The sequence below is a fragment of the Mizuhopecten yessoensis genome, unplaced genomic scaffold (assembly GCF_002113885.1).
Source record: "Mizuhopecten yessoensis strain PY_sf001 unplaced genomic scaffold, ASM211388v2 scaffold2399, whole genome shotgun sequence".
Classification (NCBI taxonomy): Eukaryota; Metazoa; Mollusca; class Bivalvia; order Pectinida; family Pectinidae; genus Mizuhopecten; species Mizuhopecten yessoensis.
In genome coordinates this window covers 192,196-215,778 of record NW_018404527.1, presented here as the reverse complement: position 1 = coordinate 215,778, position 23,583 = coordinate 192,196, and the positions used below count along the sequence as shown (strand labels likewise).

Sequence of the window (23,583 nt, the reverse complement as noted above, 5' to 3'; positions counted from 1 at the left end):
GTGGAAACGTGTCCTGGTACAGCTTACAGTACCCCGATACTAAACGTGGAAACGTGTCCTGGTACAGCTTACAGTACCCCGATACTAAACGTGGAAACGTGTCCTGGTACAGCTTACAGTACCCCGATACTAAACGTGGAAACGTGTCCTGGTACAGCTTACAGTACCCCGATACTAAACGTGGAAACGTGTCCTGGTACAGCTTACAGTACCCCGATACTAAACGTGGAAACGTGTCCTGGTACAGCTTACAGTACCCCGATACTAAACGTGGAAACGTGTCCTGGTACAGCTTACAGTACCCCGATACTAAACGTGGAAACGTGTCCTGGTACAGCTTACAGTACCCCGATACTAACCGTGGAAACGTGTCCTGGTACAGCTTACAGTACCCCGATACTAAACGTGGAAACGTGTCCTGGTACAGCTAACAGTACCTCGATACTAAACGTGGAAACGTGTCCTGGTACAGCTTACAGTACCCCGGTACTAACCGTGGAAATGTGTCCTGGTACAGCTTACAGTACCCCGATACTAAACGTGGAAACGTGTCCTGGTACAGCTTACAGTGTACAATTAGCTATCTTCGCTACAGAACTTGACCCTTCCACCACTGTAGACCATAATAGACTCATCCAGATAAATGTATAATAGAGTCTACTAAAGGTACCTAGGGGTGAAAGGGTTAAATTTGAAGAACAGGATGTCCGGCAAAAAAACAAGAGGAAATCTGTAGACGTACGTCGGCCTACAATTTCGTGATAGTATTTTATGAACGTTTTGAATTGTGTGCCCTTCATTAAATAAAACACTCTCGAAATGTTAATTCTTAGATTTCCAAATTCGAAAAACTGCACCTTTTATGGAGGTATTCACATACTCCCATTATGTGATAAAACGTAATTCATGATACATGTAGGTTGTGAACATGATCAATTTAATGAAATTTCATTTGTATATTTATATTTACACGATAATTTGACGCTAATAAATGAACAATGATTAGAATTAATTACACAATAACCTATAACCAAACTGTACTGGTCACATTTCCACTCAGCTCAGTTTTAATGACTATTTAGTGAGACCATGGTGTGGGTCATGACTGCGCGACAGACCTGACAGACCCGCGACAGACCTGCGCTTCCGCATAGTATTATAGAAAATATCGGTCAACAGTCGTGTACTTGACGATGGCGGATACAACTTCGCCTGATTCACTTCTGACGTAAGTATGTAAACTGTTGGTACTAATAGACCTGTTTATTATCGCTGTCTTAAAATTCCACACTTATTGCCCCAAACTAACATTGTGTAAGTATGGTCAACTTCAATCAACAATACACTTATATATTACCATAAATATTGGTTAAGTTTCTTTCAGCAATCTTATATACAGTGGTTAAATTTGTTAGCAATAAAATTATAATTAGTGGTTAAGATTTTAAAATAATTTAATATTGGTTAACTTTCTTTAAAAAATGTTATAGTTTATTAAAACAATACTTCAAGTACTATTTTTAGTTGTGGTTAACTTTCTTGGAATACTGTTGTGTAAAGTGTTTACGTTACTTGGGACAATCATGCAGTGAGAGGAATTAAAAACATCCTGTACCGTTAATAATCGGTCCTTCTGGCACGTGGGGAAATTTCAAGTGTATGTGTGTATTTGAAAAATTCGTAAACCGTATCCATTTAAGATAATAAAATTATATCTTAACCTTTAAAAATGTGCTGAATCAATCCACGTGTTTATGCCAATTCATATTCTGTGTTTCTCAAAACAAATAACAGCAATTCTAGCGGAATTGGAGTATATTTCACTTGTTTTGTCAATAAACCCTTCAAATAAATAAATAAATATACAACATTTGATATAGCGCCCTATCCAGCTTGAATAAGTCACTCTAAAGCGCTTTACAGTACATAGATATACAATTTATACAATTAATACAACTAGCATAAGCTGCCTTATCAAGCGATAACTACTAGTCCTATGCCACCTGGCTAATATCTCCCTATGTGTGTATGCCTGCGTGTGTGCTGGAGATGTAATGTGTTTTGTTTGTAGTGGGACCGTGCTTCCAATAGTATCATTTATAGTGCCACCTTACTTGATTCACCCAAAACCATTTTATACTCCACCTGGGTTGTTGGAGTTGTGTGGGCAGGAAAAGTCATCTTTCTCTCAAATTTCCATGCGTACGGCGACTTCGGAGATCGCACCCCGGCCGCCGGAGTGTTAACCACTCGACCAATTCGCCCATAACTATCGAAATATTTCTGATGACTGAAAAAAATAGTTATATTTGATATAAAAATTTGAAACAAAGAAAACTTATTAAAACCTCATAGAAGACACGTTTTCATGAAAACCAACCTTTTTATTTATATTTTTGCAAGTAAAGACCAGTGGAGGCCATCCTAGATTTCATATTTACCCAAAGAATAATAATAACAGTAAACGTATAGGAGGAAGGTTTATGTAACAGTAAGTGATTTTGTGTGACATTTCGATGACTGGTACGAAACGTAACACTCGAACTAACAGTAAACGGTTAATGCAATGAACTGAGTGCGATGTTTGTACCACATCGGTTTAGATTGATCTGGTGGAATCGGATTTGTCGGTAATATTCATATGTCTGAGTCAATTAATAAGACAGAGTAACCATCTTTGACTTCGAATCAGGCATCTGTTTAGGACTATGATTCCATTATCCGTACGATGTTTGATTTCAACTGGCTTGGTGGAAGTTGGGAAGAAATTGTCCCAGAACATCAGAAGCCTGAGTGGTGATTTAGATTATCAAATCAGCCCGAAACATAACAAGTAGTCACAGTTATCAGATGATAAGTATCACCAAGTTTAATTAACATTGACTTGTTCGGACTGAAGAAAAGTCGGAGATATTTCTGTCGGTATTGGACCCCGCCCATATGTCCTTGAGGAGACCACATACTTCATTTCTAAATTTAATTCCCTTGGCCCAGGGATGATCCATGCCAAATTAGATTCAAATCCCTTCTCTCGTACTTAAGGTAATTCGGTACACGTGTACTGAGTAAGATTGGAAATAAACCGCCAGTTATTAATGGTTAAACCTTCCACCAAGGTTTTGATGTGTGTGACATACTGTTAATGGATAGTTACAGAAACATTATCAACAGAAATTTAAATCTGAACTAATTTAATTTGAACAGAAACGTTAAGAGGCGTAGCTAGCCGTTGTTCGGAGTAGATTCATTAACTCATTCTACCTGTATTTCATAATGAACTATTCTAACCATTGAATTGGAAGGGTTAAAATGTGTCTTCGGGTGTGAATGAGTTAAGAGTGAGTTCAAGACAGGGTCTTGATATGGGGACACGGGGTGCAACAAGCAATGGTTTGTTTGTTTTGTTTTACTGTTTGAAAATTTGGCGGATTCACCTCCGTACTAGCGTATAAACAGCTAGAGGGAACTAGTGTATTGATGGTATGCAGACCGAATCTAAAGAATTCGTGAAGTTATAACCCGAAATACATTTCAATAATGTTTAGCTATGCTGCCATACCTAGTTTTGAGCTCAATGTCAAAACACCGATGTATTGACAATTTTCATGAATCAAATTCCATTTAGAAATATGCACATCGATTTAATTTAGTTTAAACAAACTTAATTTGAATACTTAAAAAGGAATTGGACACAAGTTATTACAACTTAAAACGTAATTTTCCATTAACGATTACATAATGGCATCAATAATGTAACGCGCAGCTTACTATATACAATATCGTACACACTTCAGTGACTTTTACATAATATACAATTACAGTTTCAATAATTTGGCAAAATAATGTCGTAATAATACAAGCATTGCCATAGGACTATGTTGACTTATAACACATCGCATAATTACTAAATGATTTCATAAGTTAAATTTAGTGTTTATATCATATCTATACTGTTTAGTATTCCCAACAATTTCATATTTCGTCTGTTATTCTGATATACATATATACATATATACTTATGCCAAATAGGAACTCGATAACATCCTATAGTTTCAACATTAAAATATTTTTTCAAAACTTTTTGTACTTTTTATATATCATTGTACAAACAGTCTTATGGCTTCGTTATCCTTCTGACTAAGTATATCAGAACCATTCAATATGACATCCAGATCAATAAAACTATCAAATCTAGATAATTTTCTGACCACTGTAGCACGGCATTCATCCAATCGGGTACACTGAAAAAGATAATGATAATTGTTTTCTACTGGATAAGAACAGCTACAATCTGGAGATAAGACTAAATTAACTTTAAAGAGATATGTCTAGTATGTATTACGTCTCACTTTCTGTGGCCTTCAGACAGTTCAGTTACAGGTTTGTTTCGCTTAGAGATTTGATTTAATATCATTTCTGCAGCCTTTAATGAAGTGTCTAGTGAAGTCCATAATTTCATTGTACTAGGAAGGACAGACAGATCTATTACTAATCGACACATTTTGTTATTACATAATCTTGGTTATTTCTAAAATTATATCTACTAATTTCATTGACTCTATTCGGGACAATGTCGTCTGAATAGGATGGCGATAACGTATTATGCCTTTTATGAAATAATGTTTTTTGCTTTCGTCTATTCTCAAGTTTCTTCCAACCGGTTTCCATATCTAGAGACTGTCTACTTGCGAATGAAGGCAAACCTGTAACTTTTCTGGCTGCTTCTAGTTAATGTTTTTCTAACCTATCTGAATCTACGTTATAACAACCATCCCATACCTCTCTTACACATTAAACAAGGCAGCAAAGCTGTTGGACACCATTTCATTTTTTATGAAAATGACTTACTGATAGTCCAACCACCAGGGGCAAGCTAACGGATCCTGCATGCTTGAATGTATTTATCTATAACTACAGAGAATGTATATTAATTTGTAATGGCAATACTTTTGTCGTTCAGAATATTCCGTTCCTCTCAATGTCCTTACATCACTTTGCACTATTTTCACTCAATAAGTGTCCCACAGCTCACAAATGTACATTTCTAACTGCACGTTTAAATGTTAACGATTTGGTAATAACGCCATCTCCTGAGAGAAATATTTCTTTTGACAAAATAGCAACCGTCTTCTTCTTCTTTAATGGATACTGGTTATTACTTCTGGAGACTGCTACGAAGTCAACGGGAAAAACATGACAATTTCTATTTCTTACTTATTTTCACTTCACGCGACGCAAATATTGCTTCATCAGAAAAGCTTGCGAATGTGTAGCGTGTTTTTTGACGCCAAGTTCTAATCACGTCACGCTTAGTTAACAACAATTTATTTTAATTAGAGCGCCATGTTTAATGGGTTTCACTGCAATTCTGCCTTCTTCTGCTATTGCTGTAAGATTTCCAGACAAAAATCATATTGATTGAGCAGTTTTGTAAAAACAATCATGTATGCTGCAAAGGTAGACAAACACCAACAATTATTCTGTCGTCACACTAAGAGTGACTAATTCACATGTGAATATATCATATTTCTTATATCTTCACTGTATTAGAGATATGTTTTTATGAAATGATGAATTAATGATATTTTACAAGTAAAGTTTAATAAAAACGGATTCCGTAAGGTTAAATATCATATTTTTGTGGACAGTATGCGGCCTCAATTTCCCAGAAGGCTTTCACGCATTGGGAAGCACCGAAGTGGACAAAGTGTTTATAGATTTAGAGCACGTGGTGCAATGAAACAACTGTTTTGTTACTTAACAATGAAAAACCAAATAGTTCTATGTCGAATGTGATGTTTAGGTCTACCGACTGACGACCGTCAACAATCCAGTACCAAAAACGCTTGATCATCGGGGTGCGTGTAATTATAGGTGCGTTCGATTTCCTAACATGTGACCAGTCAACAGTTTCACGTGACCCAGTCAACAGTTTCACGTGACCAGTCAACAGTTTTACGGTGACCAGTCAACATTTTTACGGTAGCACACATTAGCTATAGTTCGTTTGGTGAATTGTCTGGGAAACAGTCGAAATTGATTAATATGCATTTATATAGCGAGTCAGGTAACAAAACGATTTGTCTCACGGTCACGGGTACCCATATCAAACTTCAGTTACATTTCAGAGAGCTGACCCACTAACACATAAAGATGACCCAATTGCAGATTAGCACTAGCACACAAAGATAACCTACTTACAGATAAGCATGACCTACTAACAGATACAAATTACCCACTTACAGATAAATATGACATACTGAAACAGATACTATGTATTACATATGGCACGTGATACAGACAAATATTGATAACATGGATGCATCAAAACAAGTGGTAAACGTCATGTTAACAGATATCTGAGGGGGTGTAAGACGTGACTTAAGGACAATCTGACAAACGATATATATCGTTTCTGTTCCGCTTTCGTTACGCAATACAATTTAACTTGATCCACATTTGTACTTACAACAGTAATCTAAAGACTCGGTGAACTCTATGTACAGTATATACCTAATACAAAATACATAAGGTAAAAAATGGACGCGGGCCTTTCTTCCTCAGTCCAAAGGACAGTTTGATAAATAAAAGTGTATGGGGTATAATCTTCGTATCATTTGATAAAAATAAATAAAACTTGTTTTCATGATCACTCAATGAATGTAGAATTTGGGATACCGCTAATATGAGAATAATACTTCGAACTAGCACTTTTATTGAGAGAACGATTAAAAAACAAACACAAGTCATCTCAAGTGAATAACAAGTTTTACAGTCTTTTCATTCTCAGAATATTCCTCAGTTTACTTGTAATAATTTTAAAATCTCGTTTACAAACATTGCAAAAACATTAAAAAAAACATGTTAAAATCGGGTGTATTAAGATATACGTAAAAGTCTTTCCTTCTGATAAACAAATAAACACTATATTGGAGCCTTCATCAGGAGACCTACACTATCGAGAAATACTTGTTCATGTTTATTAAGAGAAGTACCACTTTATGATTTAGGTCTCCTTGTATTTCCGGACTCGCCAACGCTTTAGTTCAAGTAACAAAACATGGACAGGAAAAGTTCGTATTTAGTTAATACACAGCTTAACACGAAGACAGACCCATTTTCCTCATCAACTCTACTACGGTTCCTTATCTTAAACAGCCGATGAATGTTCTGACGTCTTTTACCGGGACATACGTCACAGTTTGAGTGACGACTTCCGACCGGAACTAAACAGCTCTTCCTTGACGCACGTGCTGTACAAGGCCGAGTGGAGACTGACCGTTGACGTATGAAATTGTCAGTAAATTTCTATATATTTTTTAGTTTATAAATTCCATAAATACATTTGATATAATGAAATTATTAACATACTTAAATATTTCTATTATGATTTTGAGAAAGAAAACACTTTGCACGGGGGTTTCTTCCTGTATAATAACTTTGTTTAACTGCTAGGCCCCCTGTATATTTAATTTTAATTAGAAAAAATGCATGACGATAATAAAAAAAAACACCCCACCGGAGTCGGAGTTCAGCTCGAATGTGTGGATCTTCCATTATGTGTTGATACTACTATTAGACATTTTTTTGCGTTTCAAACGATCAACACTGCTGTCATAAATGTCATAAATCATATACTAGGTTATGTTTCAACGTCATTTTTTAATTCTTGAAAAAAAACCAGGATGACGAAACGGAAATGATGCCAATGAAGACGACCATGGCACACAAGACTCGGTTCTCGGAATTGTAGCTTCTCTTCTCAAGTTTAGTAGAATGTAGAAAGTCGTAGCAGCATACAAAACAACCTTAGTTAGCCGAACACACACTCAAGAACAGAAGAGTTGTGTCCTTTTGTGTTATATTTCCGAGTAAGAGTTACTTCCCTTCGAAGACACACAGGTCGGTGACCGTGCTGGACCAATAGACGGCAAGTAATATCATGACTACAAATCTATGCTAAACCACACTCACACATCATGTTTCAATTTTGCTAATATCTAATTGCATGAAGTTAAGTAATCTCAAACACAAGGTGTAAATTTAGCTTTGATTATCAAAAGTGACCAGATTTTTTAACTGAAATAACATGTTTTGGTGTTAAGTATTTTGAAATATTTAAAGTGTTTAAATGATCTATATGTTTGTGTGTCCACAGAACTCGGGATAATGTCCTTCTACTATATAAATTAATCAAACAAGCGGGTCGAACTAACATTTAAAACAAAGAATTCATAAAAAAGTGAAAATCCATTTCCCGCTAAATGTCTGAACTGAACATCCAGGTAAACACTCTATTACGTGTTTACCTGGAATACAGAACAACGACGTATTTACCTGGAATACAGAACAAAGACGTATTTACCTGGAATACAGAACAAAGACGAAGACAAATCGACTGTCTGATGACTGGCCACTTAGATGAGGTTTGTAGCGGAACTGGACTGGGTCGATCGCCGGCGACCAGGTAACTCATTTGGTAGAGCGTTTGTCTAGAGTTTGGAGGGTCCCGGTCTGGCCTTGCATTTACCCTTTCCTGTTACAGGTTACTTAGAACACTAGTCACAGACAAATCAACCATAACTTACCCGCTGATAAATAACGGCCACATGCATCATGGATACCGACAAATGTGGGGACAGTAACAAGAACTATAGTCCATTTCGACCAAAAAGTTCAAAGTACGCCTCAAAAGAATCCTTCCCAAACTAAAACAAGAGATCAAAAAAGTAGAATTACATTTAAGGTACCTGTATCCCATTACATTCCAACAATGTGCCTGTACTGTAAAATGTTTCCATAACGTTAGAGGATATATTCCAACCTATATAGAAGAAATTCGGAAGAAGTGTAGTAGGACGAGGAATAGTGCCGTCGCTGGTGCTCGAACCCGCATCCCTTGGCTCTCCAGCCCGATGCTCTACCGCTGAGCTAAATGGAAATTCCCTACAGCTGACGCTTGTAAGGCAACCTAATTAATCCACATCTTTTACACAAGATTCATCAGTTTGACATGAATAATAAAGGCTAAGTTTGTTTGGAACACAAACAGAAATTGAAAAAAAAATTGCGAGCTTTCAAAAACGCCTGTTTCCTTTGTCAAGCAAATAGTGTAAATGACCGGTGTATCGACTCTAAACCGCTGAAAGCACACTCACTAAGCCACAGTGGGCCGAATCAGTAAAGTCAGCTGTCAAATTCGCCCAGTTGCACTATAATCACACCGACAACGTTTTATCACAACTATTAACCGGCTAGCAGCACCTAACCTTTCACGCAAAGAATCTCCCACCTGTATTCTTCTACTAGCTTATCTCATCATTCGAAAATAGGATGCACAAGAGATCAAAATTATAAAGACTCTTTTTTTCTTAATGAATTAAAGGTCCTAGAAACGGGGCCAGTCTACATTACGGGTAGTCCTGTGTCTCTTAGTGTGATTGATATTTACGTGGAACGTATGCAGCAGTAAGCCTAGGTAATTGCTCTCAAAGACTGTAAGCTTAGTTTTTGAAATGTTTTGTTAATAAACTGGGTATCATAGAGAGGAGGGTTTGACAGCTACATCAACACACTCTATGTACCACCAGCAACAAACCAACAGGCCAACAAACCAACAGGCCAACAAACCAACAGAGCCGAACACTACTGACAGGACGGTAAAGCTCTTGCGTACATTGCAGAACAGGTAAAATACCATCGTTACAGGACAAAATCGACCTTGATATCGCACAACTGCGTAGTATGTTTTCCAATAAAATCTTGATGGCTGCCAAATAACTTGTCCATACTCTTCATTAGCCTGCATCGTTAGAACTCTGCATTGTAAGCTTGTCCGACAGTTATCGACAATCAAGGAAGTCATAATATCAGGAGCAAGCCCTTGAATACCGAATCAGGCAAAACATCGAAACACCGGAGGTTGTGAGAGCAGGGATATTACTATCAAGAAAAGGAACAATCACGCTTATATCAAAAAGCTTAGAAGTATAACGTCATAGTAAATCATGTTGCACCCCCTTGGCGTCGTAGAACCGTCAGTCCCCGCCGCCATATTTGTTTTGGAAAACTAATCTGTTCGATACCCCTCGCTATTTTTCTATCAACCATGATATTCCGATTCGCTGGCAAACTTTTGCCAGCGCGCCTCTGATTGGTTCATCTAAAGGTCACTTGAACGTGACCCTGACCGCGGCACATTCAGATGTTCAGGCGGAGCCATATACATGTAGCAGATGATTTTAATCATATTGTAGGTAGGACTTCACAAATTATCAAGCATATGCAGTTCTGTTTGTAAATAAGGATGACGTTATCGTACAGATTATAGAACATGGTTTGTTGGACATCATAACTTAGACCCCCCCCCCCCCCCCCCCCCCCCCCTGAAAATCTCTTGTAGCTTTACATCATAGATGAAATTTAGATAACACGGGAACATAGCAAATATACCAACCTATCCCAACACAACAACATAGGGAAATGTATTTAATTAAGCATCATACTAGACTGACCCGTAGTAGTTAAATGTCAAACTAGGGAGAGATAAGTTAGTAGTAAAATGTCAAACTAGGCGGAGATAAGTTAGTAGTAAAGTGTCAAACTAGGGGGAGATAAGTTAGTAGTAAAATGTCAAACTAGGGGGGATAAGTTAGTAGTAAAATGTCAAACTAGGGGTAGATAAGTTAGTAGTAAAATGTCAAACTAGGGGGAGATAAGTAAGTAGTAAAATGTCAAACTAGGGGGAGATAAGTAAGTAGTTAAATGTCAAACTAGGGGGAGATAAGTAAGTAGTAAGTTCAGTTTACTATTGTAAGGAGAGGGTGTACACAGGTGTTCACTGTTTATTATTGTAAGGAGTGAGTGTACACAGGCGTTCACTGTTAATTATTGTAAGGAGAGGGTGTACACAGACGTTCACTGTTTACTATTGTAAGGAGAGGGTGTACACAGGTGTTTACTGTTTATTATTGTAAGGAGAGGGTGTACACAGACGTTCACTGTTTACTATTGTAAGGAGAGGGTGTACACAGGTGTTCACTGTTTATTATTGTAAGGAGAGGGTGTACACAGGTGTTCACTGTTTACTATTGTCAGGAGAGGGTGTACACAGGTGTTCAGAGGTGTTCACTGTTTATTATTGTAAGGAGAGGGCGTACACAGACGTTCCCTGTTTATTATTGTAAGGAGAGGGCGTACACAGGCCTCACTGTTTACTATTGTAAGGAGAGGGTGTACACAGGCGTTCACTGTTTATTATTGTAAGGAGAGGGTGTAAACAGGTGTTCACTGTTTATTATTGTAAGGAGAGAGTGTACACAGGCGTTAACTGTTTATTATTGTAAGGAGAGGGTGTACACAGGGGTTCACTGTTTATTATTGCAAGGAGAGGGTGTACACAGGTGTTCACTGTTTATTATTGTAAGGAGTGGGTGTACAGAGGCGTCCACTGTTTACTATTGTAAGCAGATGGTGTCCACAGGTGTTCAGAGGTGTTCACTGTTTATAATTGTAAGGAGAGGGTGTACAAAGGTGTTCACTGTTTATTATTGTAAGGAGAGGGTGTACACAGGTGTTCACTGTTTATTATTGTAAGGAGTGGGTGTACAGAGGCGTCCACTGTTTACTATTGTAAGGAGATGGTGTCCACAGGTGTTCAGAGGTGTTCACTGTTTATAATTGTAAGGAGAGGGTGTACACAGGTGTTCACTGTTTATTATTGTAATGAGAGGGGGTACACAGATGTTCACTGTTTACTATTGTAAGGAAAGGGTGTACACAGGTGTTCACCGTTTATTATTGTAAGGAGAGGGTGTACACAGGTGTTCACTGTTTACTATTGTAAGGAGAGGGTGTACACAGGTGTTCAGAGGTGTTCACTGTTTATTATTGTAAGGAGAGGGCGTACATAGACGTTCACTGTTTATTATTGTAAGGAGAGAGTGTACACAGACGTTCACTGTTTATTATTGTAAGGAGAGGGTGTACAAAAGTGTTCACTGTTTATTATTGTAAGGAGAGCAAACTAGGGGGAGATAAGTAAGTAGTAAGTTCGGTTTACTATTGTAAGGAGAGGGTGTACACAGGTGTTGACTGTTTATTATTGTAAGGAGAGAGTGTACACAGACGTTCACTGTTTATTATTGTAAGGAAAGGGTGTACACAGGCCTCACTGTTTACTATTGTAAGGAGAGGGGGTACACAGGTGTTCACAGACGTTCACTGTTTATTATTGTAAGGAAAGGGTGTACACAGGCCTCACTGTTTACTATTGTAAGGAGAGGGTGTACAAAGGTGTTCACTGTTTATTATTGTAAGGAGAGTGTACACAGGCGTTCACTGTTTATTATTGTAAGGAGTGGGTGTACACAGACGTTCACTGTTTACTATTGTAAGGAGAGGGTGTACACAGGAGTTCACTGTTTATTATTGTAATGAGAGGGGGTACACAGATGTTCACTGTTTACTATTGTAAGGAAAGGGTGTACACAGGTGTTCACTGTTTATTATCGTAAGGAGAGGGCGTACATAGACGTTCACTGTTTATTGTTGTAAGGAGAGGGTGTACACAGGTGTTCAGAGGGTTTCACTGTTTATTATTGTAAGGAGAGGGCATACACAGACGTTCACTGTTTATTATTGTAAGGAGAGAGTGTACACAGACGTTCACTGTTTATTATTGTAAGGAGAGAGGGTACACAGACGTTCACTGTTTATTATTTGTTTATTATTGTAAGGAGAGAGTGTACACAGGTGTTCACTGTTTATTATTGTAAGGAGAAGGGGTACAGAGGCGTCCACTGTTTACTATTGTAAGGAGAGGGTGTACAAAGGTGTTCACTGTTTATTATTGTAAGGAGAAGGGGTACAGAGGCGTCCACTGTTTACTATTGTAAGGAGAGGGTGTACAAAGGTGTTCACTGTTTATTATTGTAAGGAGAAGGGGTACAGAGGCGTCCACTGTTTACTATTGTAAGGAGATGGTGTCCACAGGTGTTCAGAGGTGTTCACTGTTTATTATCGTAAGGAGAGGGTGTACACAGGTGTTCACAGACGTTCACTGTTTATTATTGTAAGGAGAGAGTGTACACAGACGTTCACTGTTTATTATTGTAAGGAGTGGGTGTACACAGACGTTCACTGTTTACTATTGTAAGGAAAGGGTGTACACAGGTGTTCACTGTTTATTCTTGTAAGGAGAGGGTGTACACAGGTGTTCATTGTTTATTATTGTAAGGAGAGAGGGTACACAGACGTTCACTGTTTATTATTTGTTTATTATTGTAAGGAGAGAGTGTACACAGGCGTTCACTGTTTGTTATTGTAAGGAGAGGGCGTACACAGACGTTCACTGTTTATTGTTGTAAGGAGAGAGTGTACACAGACGTTCACTGTTTATTATTGTAAGGAAAGGGTGTACACAGGCCTCACTGTTTACTATTGTAAGGAGAGGGTGTACAAAGGTGTTCACTGTTTATTATTGTAAGGAGAGGGAGTACACAGGTGTTCACTGTTTATTATTGTAATGAGAGGGGGTACACAGATGTTCACTGTTTACTATTGTAAGGAAAGGGTGTACCCAGGTGTTCACCGTTTATTATTGTAAGGAAAGGGTGTACACAGGCCTCACTGTTTACTATTGTAAGGAGAGGGGGTACAAAGGTGTTCACTGTTTATTATTGTAAGGAGAGTGTACACAGGCGTTCACTGTTTATTATTGTAAGGAGTGGGTGTACACAGACGTTCACTGTTTACTATTGTAAGGAAAGGGTGTACACAGGTGTTCACTGATTATTATTGTAAGGAGAGGGTGTACACAGGTGTTCACAGACGTTCACTGTTTATTATTGTAAGGAGAGGGCATACACAGATGTTCACTGTTTATTATTGTAAGGAGAGGGTGTACACAGGCTGTTGTCCAATTTCTCTTTTATCTAAGATGTTAGCAATAAGATAATCCAAAATAAAAAATAAAATATTTATCAAATTCCAGGGACATAAAACTAAGCCATGTTGTGCAGGCATACCTTAAAGCTTTGGTCAACCTTAAGTGTAATAATGGTAAGTGATAAATAAAGAAACAAACTGAATTCAATCTTGCAGATTTCTGATGTTTTATTTCATAGAACATTTGTTACTTAGTATGGAGAATTTTACTACACAGTAACTTTTAAAATTACATAAACAATAACAATACAAATGACAAAAGACAATAACAACAATGTATTCACCAAACTACAGAACTGTGTACAGTAAATCTACACCAGAACCTATATATAGTATAGAGTACCGTGTCTGAAACAGGATCGGTTACCTCACTCATGTTAATTGTACCATCCTAGAACTACACTTCATTTTGGAAAGACAATCATTTCTTTATATATAGACATATAGTGTTATACATTACACAAATCAAAATGTATGCATACATGTCAAAATCTGTCAACATCATACCTGGGCCCATATTCATGAAACCGTTCTCACGCTCAAGTTTGGATTTTTTGCTCAAGCCTAATTTCTTGTTCCTGCTATGAATTTTTAAAAATATCTTATTTTGTCAATGATTTGGAAATAAATTGAGGAAAATTAAAGCCAAATATTATTTTTAATGTTTTCATTTGACTTTTTGATCTTTTGTAAGTGAGTTACAAGAAAATTGGTACGAGCACAGAATCCATGCTTGAGCATGGGAACGGTTTCATGAATACAGGCCCAGGTACCAGTTTTACTTGTGGAATCTCTTATGACTAGATCTTGTTAGAATGAGATCCTTTTGTCATGTTGGAGCTACATGCTTTAATTGCCAAAAAACCAATGAGCATCCTACAGGAGTGGATGTGTCACCTACAAAGGCAACTCTAATTAGATTATGAACACGGATCTATTTATATTAACCGTGACTTCGATCAACTCAAGGGTCGGCCCATGGAAACTGGAGTTATTGCTCGGAAACATTTTTTCTATTTATAGTAACAGCGACATTGGCCTTTGACCTTCAAACCTGATAAGCAATCCCTATTGGTAAGAAAGCAATGTATGAAGTCTGAGTTTGATCAACCCAAAGAAACTCTAGTTATTTAAGGATTAACTTGAATATATTTTTCATGTTATGGAGATATAACAAAATAAATGGAGTGTACTCTAAATAAACCCGGTTTATGATGAGAGTACACTCCGGTTTTTTGTGTTATAGTTCCATAACATGAAAAATATATTCAAGTTAATCCTTATAATTTAATCTACTTTACACAATCCCTGTGGAAATCCACTTTTATTGATGGACTCTTTTCTCTTAGAAATGATTGCGCTGCTGTATCAGCCAGTCAAAATGGTTATGGGCTGATAACATAAATTTTTAAGCCAATGAAAATGCTTGTTACAAGCAAGATTATTTTTTTTCACGGAAACAGATTTTCTATTTATAGTAATGTTGACCTTGACCTTTGATCTTCAAGACTGAAAAGCAATCCCAAGCAAGCTCTTTTAGTAGGGAAGTACTGTTTGAAGTCTGAGCTGGATAGACCTAAAGAAACTCAAGTTATCGCACAGAAACATAATTTCTATCAAGTTATAGAATGGAAACCTTGTTTTGGACGACGTAACTGACAACGCCGACGCCGACAAAGTAATAAATTCTTTTTATTTAGACGGGGTAACATATTTAGATTTTCATCTAGTTACAATATGGCCCTGTAAAACACATTATATATACATACATAAAACAACAGCACATCACGCATACAGACCCATATGACATACAATAAAATAGAAAAAGTAGTTAAGACTACCTGTATGTTGCCCATGTTATAGGCAAAACAAAACCCATTGTTAAGATGATTATATTATTGTGGATATGTACAATGATAGAAGAAACACTGTTTACAAACTTATTTTAAGCAGTATACAGTGTGCAAGTATTCTACAGTGAGGTGAAAATGCAATTAATAACAAAAGCAAATATTTCTAGTTAAGTAATTCCACATACCTTACAATCTGAAACCACAATATTTTTTTGATAACCATAATTCCACATACAAACTGAAATTATACAACAACATCAGAGCAGATTCTCCTTTGTTAACATTATAAAACCAATACCATTTTGTATTTTGATTCAAAATCTTTACAAATATTGCGTAGTTAAAACCTAAGTTACTAACATCAAGAACAAGATCTGTAATGCCACAAAGAAATGAACCACTGGCATGTTTCACCATTACCATATAGTGGTAGACTCTGGGACAAGATCTGTGATGTCACAAAGAAATGAACCACTGGCATGTTTCACCATTACCATAGTGGTAGACTCTTGGACAAGATCTGTGATGTCACAAAGAAATGAACCACTGGCATGTTTCACCATTACCATAGTGGTAGACTCCGGGACAAGATCTGTAATGTCACAAAGAAATGAACCACTGGCATGTTTCACCATTACCATAGTGGTAAACTGCGGGACAAGATCTGTGATGTCACAAAGAAATGAACCACTGGCATGTTTCACCATTACCATAGTGGTAGACTCGACACCAAATCCTTTATTAACACTGTAGTTGTAAACTTTTCCCCCACATGGCTGTCACTACAGTGGTAAACTTATCCCCACATGGCTGTCCCTACAGTGGTTAAACTTATCCCCACATGGCTGTCACTACAGTGTTAAACTTATCACCACATGGCTGTCACTACAGTTGTAAACTTACCCCCACATGGCTGTCACTACAGTGGTAAACTTACCCCCACATGGCTGTCACTACAGTGGTAAACTTACCCCCACATGGCTGTCACTACAGTGGTAAACTTATCGCCACATGTCTGTCACTACAGTGTTAAACTTATCACCACATGGCTGTCACTACAGTGGTAAACTTATCCCCACATGGCTGTCACTACAGTGGTAAACTTATCGCCACATGGCTGTCACTACAGTGTTAAACTTATCACCACATGGCTGTCACTACAGTGGTAAACTTATCACCACATGGCTGTCACTACAGTGGTAAACTTATCCCCACATGGCTGTCACTACAGTGGTAAACTTACCCCCCACATAGCTGTCACTACAGTGGTAAACTTGAGGTAAACTTATCCCCACATGGCTGTCACTACAGTGGTAAACTTATCCCCACATGGCTGTCACTACAGTGGTAAACTTGACGCTACGTTTGTCATTATCAGGACATCCTTAACTGTTTCCCAGTGATAGACGTTACATCATCACTTCCTTCAGGTCGCGGCCTTATCCAGACAATGGTGGCCGCTGATATCCTGCTGATTTTGGATGGTACCATTTATATTTTCCTGTAGGTTTAAGTGCATGGATTAACACCATCTCAAATAGGCTTGGCAATGGGGCCTAGTACCTCCTTAATAGTCCTTCTGGAGTCTGTAGGGTAGGTGACAAATTCTTTTAGAGTCCAGACATTTGGAGATGATCTCTCCCAAATGGTGCCCAGTCCTTTTGGAGTCCTTAGAGTGATGGTGGGTTCTCTTGAATGATGACAAATTCTTCTGGAGACTTTGGATTAGGCAATGATCCATCCACTACATACGTACCCTCCCTCTTTCTGGAGTCCCCGGGTTGAGTGGCCTGTCCCAAATAGCAATAAGTCCTTTTGGAGTCCTTGGGGTTGAGTGGCCTGTCCCAAATAGCAATAAGCCCTTTTGGAGTCCCGGGGGTTGAGTGGCCTGTCCCAAATTGTAAGAAGTCCTTTTGGAGTCCCGGGGTTGAGTGGCCTGTCCCAAATAGCAATAAGCCCTTTTGGAGTCCTGGGGGTTTAGTGGCCTGTCCCAAATAGCAATAAGTCCTTTTGGAGTCCTGGGGGGTGAGTGGCCTGTCTCAAATAGCAATAAGCCCTTTTGGAGTCCCGGGGTTGAGTGGCCTGTCTCAAATAGCAATAAGCCCTTTTGGAGTCCCGGGGGTTGAGTGGCCTGTCCCAAATAGCAATAAGCCCTTTTGGAGTCCTGGGGGTTGAGTGGCCTGTCTCAAATAGCAATAAGTCCTTTTGGAGTCCCGGGGTTGAGTGGCCTGTCTCAAATAGCAATAAGCCCTTTTGGAGTCCTGGGGGTTTAGTGGCCTGTCCCAAATCCTAACAAGTCCTTCCGGAGTCCAGAGAGTGATGGTGAGCTCTCCTCAATGGTGAGAAGTCCTTCAGGAGTCTGCAGAGGAAATTTTGTAGCTGTACACACCTTTCAGCATGTGACAATGCTGTAGACTCTGGGGGTCAGAGGGCATGGTATATGGCCCGGTATCACCAAGGTACACATGTCTGCACAAAGGTCAAGGTCAAATATATGGTAAAATGGATTTGGCAAAATACAAATGTTCACACTTAATCTAAACCAAAAGAATTTCTGAAATCAATGTAAACAAAGTTTTAATATTCGATCTTAACAGACATATTACACTAAATCTAGACAGCTTTTTTACAACGTAACCAAGATTTTACTTGGAAATAAAAATAAATATTTGTGTTACTCAATCTACAGATAAATTTTAAATTCAATCAAAAACAGAGAATTTTTACTGTCAATCTAAATAAAAAATTACATCAACCAAAAAATAAAGTTTTTTTGTTCAATTTAAATATGGGAGGTTTATCATAAAATTTCACTTCATTTGCCCGAATCTGTCTTGCTGAAAAGGTATGGAGTAAGGATACGGTATTCGCAGACACCAGAGTCCGCCAGGCTGTAGTTCCACAGGTCCTTCTATTCCGAGTCCAAACAGAGGGCAGGGTGGGGGTGCTGGTTGTATCTGGGGGCAAAGGGTGATCCTCAGGGGGCTGTCGGGTGTCACGATGTACAGACGCATCAGCTGGGCCATGTAGCCCTTCGAACTCCTGGAAACAACCAGGACAGCCATTGAGTGTCAGAAGTTGTAATGAATTCTTACATAACAAGAATTTAAATTCATTTAAAAAACACGAACATTTCTGAACTGCAACATACCAACAATTGTGAGGGAGTAAACCATAACCTAGTATTGGTATTTATATACAAATAAACAGATTGACATATGTAACTGTTAAAGGTGATCGGTTAGGTGGTGCAGCAGGTGACACACTCCTATTTCACCTATATGGCCTTGGTAAGATTCCCTGACAGTATACCTGCCGGAAAACAAGTGTCTCCTCTGATTTCCTTCCACACTAAGACCCACTTCGTTCTTCCATCCTGGCTAACAAGAGTGATTAATATAACTCAATTAACCTCTTTCATAATGAATTAAAAAAAAAAGTATTTTAATTGTTAGAATTCAAGCACATCTAACTTACCAGTACCTACAGTGGGGACAGGAGCAATACAAAGACATATATATATAACTTACCTACAGTGGGGACAGGAGCAATAAAAAGACATATATATATAACTTACCTACAGTGGGGAAAGGACCAATACAAAGTCATATCTATATAACTTACCTACAGTGGGGAAGGACCAATACAAAGGCATATATATATATAACTTACCTACAGTGGGGACAGGAGCAATACAAAGGCATATATATATATAACTTACCTACAGTGGGGACAGGAGCAATACAAAGACATATCTATATAACTTACCTACAGTGGGGACAGGAGCAATACAAAGACATATCTATATAACTTACCTACAGTGGGGACAGGAGCAATACAAAGACATATCTATATAACTTACCTACAGTGGGGACAGGAGCAATACAAAGACATATCTATATAACTTACCTACAGTGGGGACAGGAGCAATACAAAGACATATCTATATAACTTACCTACAGTGGGGACAGGAGCAATACAAAGACATATCTATATAACTTACCTACAGTGGGGACAGGAGCAATACAAAGACATATCTATATAACTTACCTACAGTGGGGACAGGAGCAATACAAAGACATATCTATATAACTTACCTACAGTGGGGACAGGAGCAATACAAAGACATATCTATATAACTTACCTACAGTGGGGACAGGAGCAATACAAAGACATATCTATATAACTTACCTACAGTGGGGACAGGAGCAATACAAAGACATATCTATATAACTTACCTACAGTGGGGACAGGAGCAATACAAAGACATATCTATATAACTTACCTACAGTGGGGACAGGAGCAATACAAAGACATATCTATATAACTTACCTACAGTGGGGACAGGAGCAATACAAAGACATATCTATATAACTTACCTACAGTGGGGACAGGAGCAATACAAAGACATATCTATATAACTTACCTACAGTGGGGACAGGAGCAATACAAAGACATATCTATATAACTTACCTACAGTGGGGACAGGAGCAATACAAAGACATATCTATATAACTTACCTACAGTGGGGACAGGAGCAATACAAAGACATATCTATATAACTTACCTACAGTGGGGACAGGAGCAATACAAAGACATATCTATATAACTTACCTACAGTGGGGACAGGAGCAATACAAAGACATATCTATATAACTTACCTACAGTGGGGACAGGACCAATACAAAGACATATCTATATAACTTACCTACAGTGGGGACAGGAGCAATACAAAGGCATATCTATATAACTTACCTACAGTGGGGACAGGAGCAATACAAAGGCATATCTATATAACTTACCTACAGTGGGGACAGGAGCAATACAAAGGCATATCTATATAACTTACCTACAGTGGGGACAGGAGCAATACAAAGGCATATCTATATAACTTACCTACAGTGGGGACAGGAGCAATACAAAGACATATCTATATAACTTACCTACAGTGGGGACAGGACCAATACAAAGGCATATCTATATAACTTACCTACAGTGGGGACAGGAGCAATACAAAGGCATATCTATATAACTTACCTACAGTGGGGACAGGAGCAATACAAAGGCATATCTATATAACTTACCTACAGTGGGGACAGGAGCAATACAAAGGCATATCTATATAACTTACCTACAGTGGGGACAGGAGCAATACAAAGGCATATCTATATAACTTACCTACAGTGGGGACAGGAGCAATACAAAGGCATATCTATATAACTTACCTACAGTGGGGACAGGAGCAATACAAAGGCATATCTATATAACTTACCTACAGTGGGGACAGGAGCAATACAAAGACATATCTATATAACTTACCTACAGTGGGGACAGGAGTCATACAAAGGCATATCTATACAACTTACCTACAGTGGGGACAGGAGCAATACAAAGACATATCTATATAACTTACCTACAGTGGGGACAGGAGCAATACAAAGGCATATCCAGGTTTACTAGCTTTGTGGCGTTGTCCTGTAAAGTGTAAATATCGGTCAATTATAAATGTTGTCATCAATATTTTGTGAAATTTTTAACAGATAGAACTTTAACAGACAATGTACTTGAAGTCATCTGGGTTACCAGACAGATGTGTTATAGATCAACAAAAGACTGATTGGTTAGGTGAGCCTTCTTTTGATGAAAACTATCAGTTCTGTGATTGAATACACAAGTGACCTTGGCAGGGGACACTAGTGACCTTGACATAGACACAACAGACAGTAACAATACTGGGATTTTATACACAACTGACCTTGGCAGGGAACATTGGTGACCTTGATACAAAGACATTTATATATAACTTACCTACAGTGGGGACAGGACCAATACAAAGACATATATATATAACTTACCTACAGTGGGGAGAGGAGCAATACAAAGACAATTCTATATAACCTACCTACAGTGGGGACAGGACCAATACAAAGACATTTATATGTAACTTACCTACAGTGGGGACAGGACCAATACAAAGACATATCTATATAACTTACCTGCAGTGGGGACAGGACNAACATTGGTGACCTTGGCAGGGGACACTGGTGACCTTGACATACACACAACAGACATTAACAGTACTGGGATTGCTGACCTTGGCAGGGGACACTGGTGACCTTGACATACACACAACAGACATTGACAGGACTGGGATCGGATACAGAACTTACTATGGCAGGGGATAAAACTGACCTTAAAACAGACACTGACCTTGACAGTACTTGTGTTGGAGACCTTGATGATTTTCTCTGGGCCGCTGCAGAAAAATCTATGGCCACGTGGGCATTCATACTCATCTCCCAGATACACACGGACACTCAACTCGCCAACATCTGCACAGAAGATTATTAGAATGTATGCTTCAATATCTGAGAAAATGTTTATTTATAATTTCATGATATGTTAATTTTATTAATATTATTCTTAATTGTACCGAAATCATATTAGACATATTATATTGAATCTGCGACAGAGGCCCTGTAGACTAATGTGTTAAATACCTTTAGGACTGATCTTCTTCTGCTTGCCCTTCCTTGATGCCATCTCTCCAACAGACGGCCATTTTTCCTTCTCAATCTTGGCAGTGATGTCCCAGGGTAGGAGGTAGTTGCTGCCATGTAGGAAACCAGGTAAATCTAAACCTGTAACAGGCCACTGACAACATCATACATCATCATAGTTACTGCCATGTAGGAAACCAGGTAAATCTAAACCTGAAACAGGCCACTGACAACATCATACATCATCATAGTTACTGCCATGTAGGAAACCAGGTAAATCTAAACCTGAAACAGGCCACTGACAACATCATACATCATCATAGTTACTGCCATGTAGGAAACCAGGTAAATCTAAACCTGAAACAGGCCACTGACAACATCATACATCATCATAGTTACTGCCATGTAGGAAACCAGGTAAATCTAAACCTGAAACAGGCCACTGACAACATCATACATCATCATAGTTACTGCCATGTAGGAAACCAGGTAAATCTAAACCTGAAACAGGCCACTGACAACATCATACATCATCATAGTTACTGCCATGTAGGAAACCAGGTAAATCTAAACCTGAAACAGGCCACTGACAACATCATACATCATCATAGTTACTGCCATGTAGGAAACCAGGTAAATCTAAACCTGAAACAGGCCACTGACAACATCATACATCATCATAGTTACTGCCATGTAGGAAACCAGGTAAATCTAAACCTGAAACAGGCCACTGACAACATCATACATCATCATAGTTACTGCCATGTAGGAAACCAGGTAAATCTAAACCTGAAACAGGCCACTGACAACATCATACATCATCATAGTTACTGCCATGTAGGAAACCAGGTAAATCTAAACCTGAAACAGGCCACTGACAACATCATACATCATCATAGTTACTGCCATGTAGGAAACCAGGTAAATCTAAACCTGAAACAGGCCACTGACAACATCATACATCATCATAGTTACTGCCATGTAGGAAACCAGGTACATCCAAACCTGAAATGACCACTGACAACATCATAGTGACAACATTCCACTAGAAACAACAAAATGACTACATTACAATGACAACATCATAATATCAACATCATAGTTACAGCATCACACAGGCAAGATACATGTAGCATTGACGAAACCATACCAAAAACATTATACATGTATCTACTTCATACAAACAACATTATACAAGTATCTTCATCCTACAAACAACATTATACATGTATCTACATCCTTAGTCTTCAAACAACATTATACATGTATCTACTTCATACAAA

The 23,583-nt window shown here is 38.3% G+C and overlaps 1 protein-coding gene across 1 annotated transcript in view; it reads right to left on the bottom strand.

The window, feature by feature from the left end:
- Window positions 1-18,133: 18,133 nt before the first annotated feature.
- Window positions 18,134-23,583, bottom strand: part of LOC110445871 (protein smg8-like) — a 67,254-nt gene continuing 61,804 nt past the window's right edge. The window contains exons 18-22 of the mRNA XM_021490698.1: window positions 22,301-22,441; window positions 22,011-22,132; window positions 21,214-21,275; window positions 18,663-18,842; window positions 18,134-18,269 (exon numbers count right to left, since the gene is read on the bottom strand). Of these exons, the coding sequence (XP_021346373.1) occupies window positions 18,152-18,269; window positions 18,663-18,842; window positions 21,214-21,275; window positions 22,011-22,132; window positions 22,301-22,441 (623 nt within the window). The 3' untranslated portion in view covers window positions 18,134-18,151. The remainder of the gene's footprint in view (window positions 18,270-18,662; window positions 18,843-21,213; window positions 21,276-22,010; window positions 22,133-22,300; window positions 22,442-23,583) is intronic.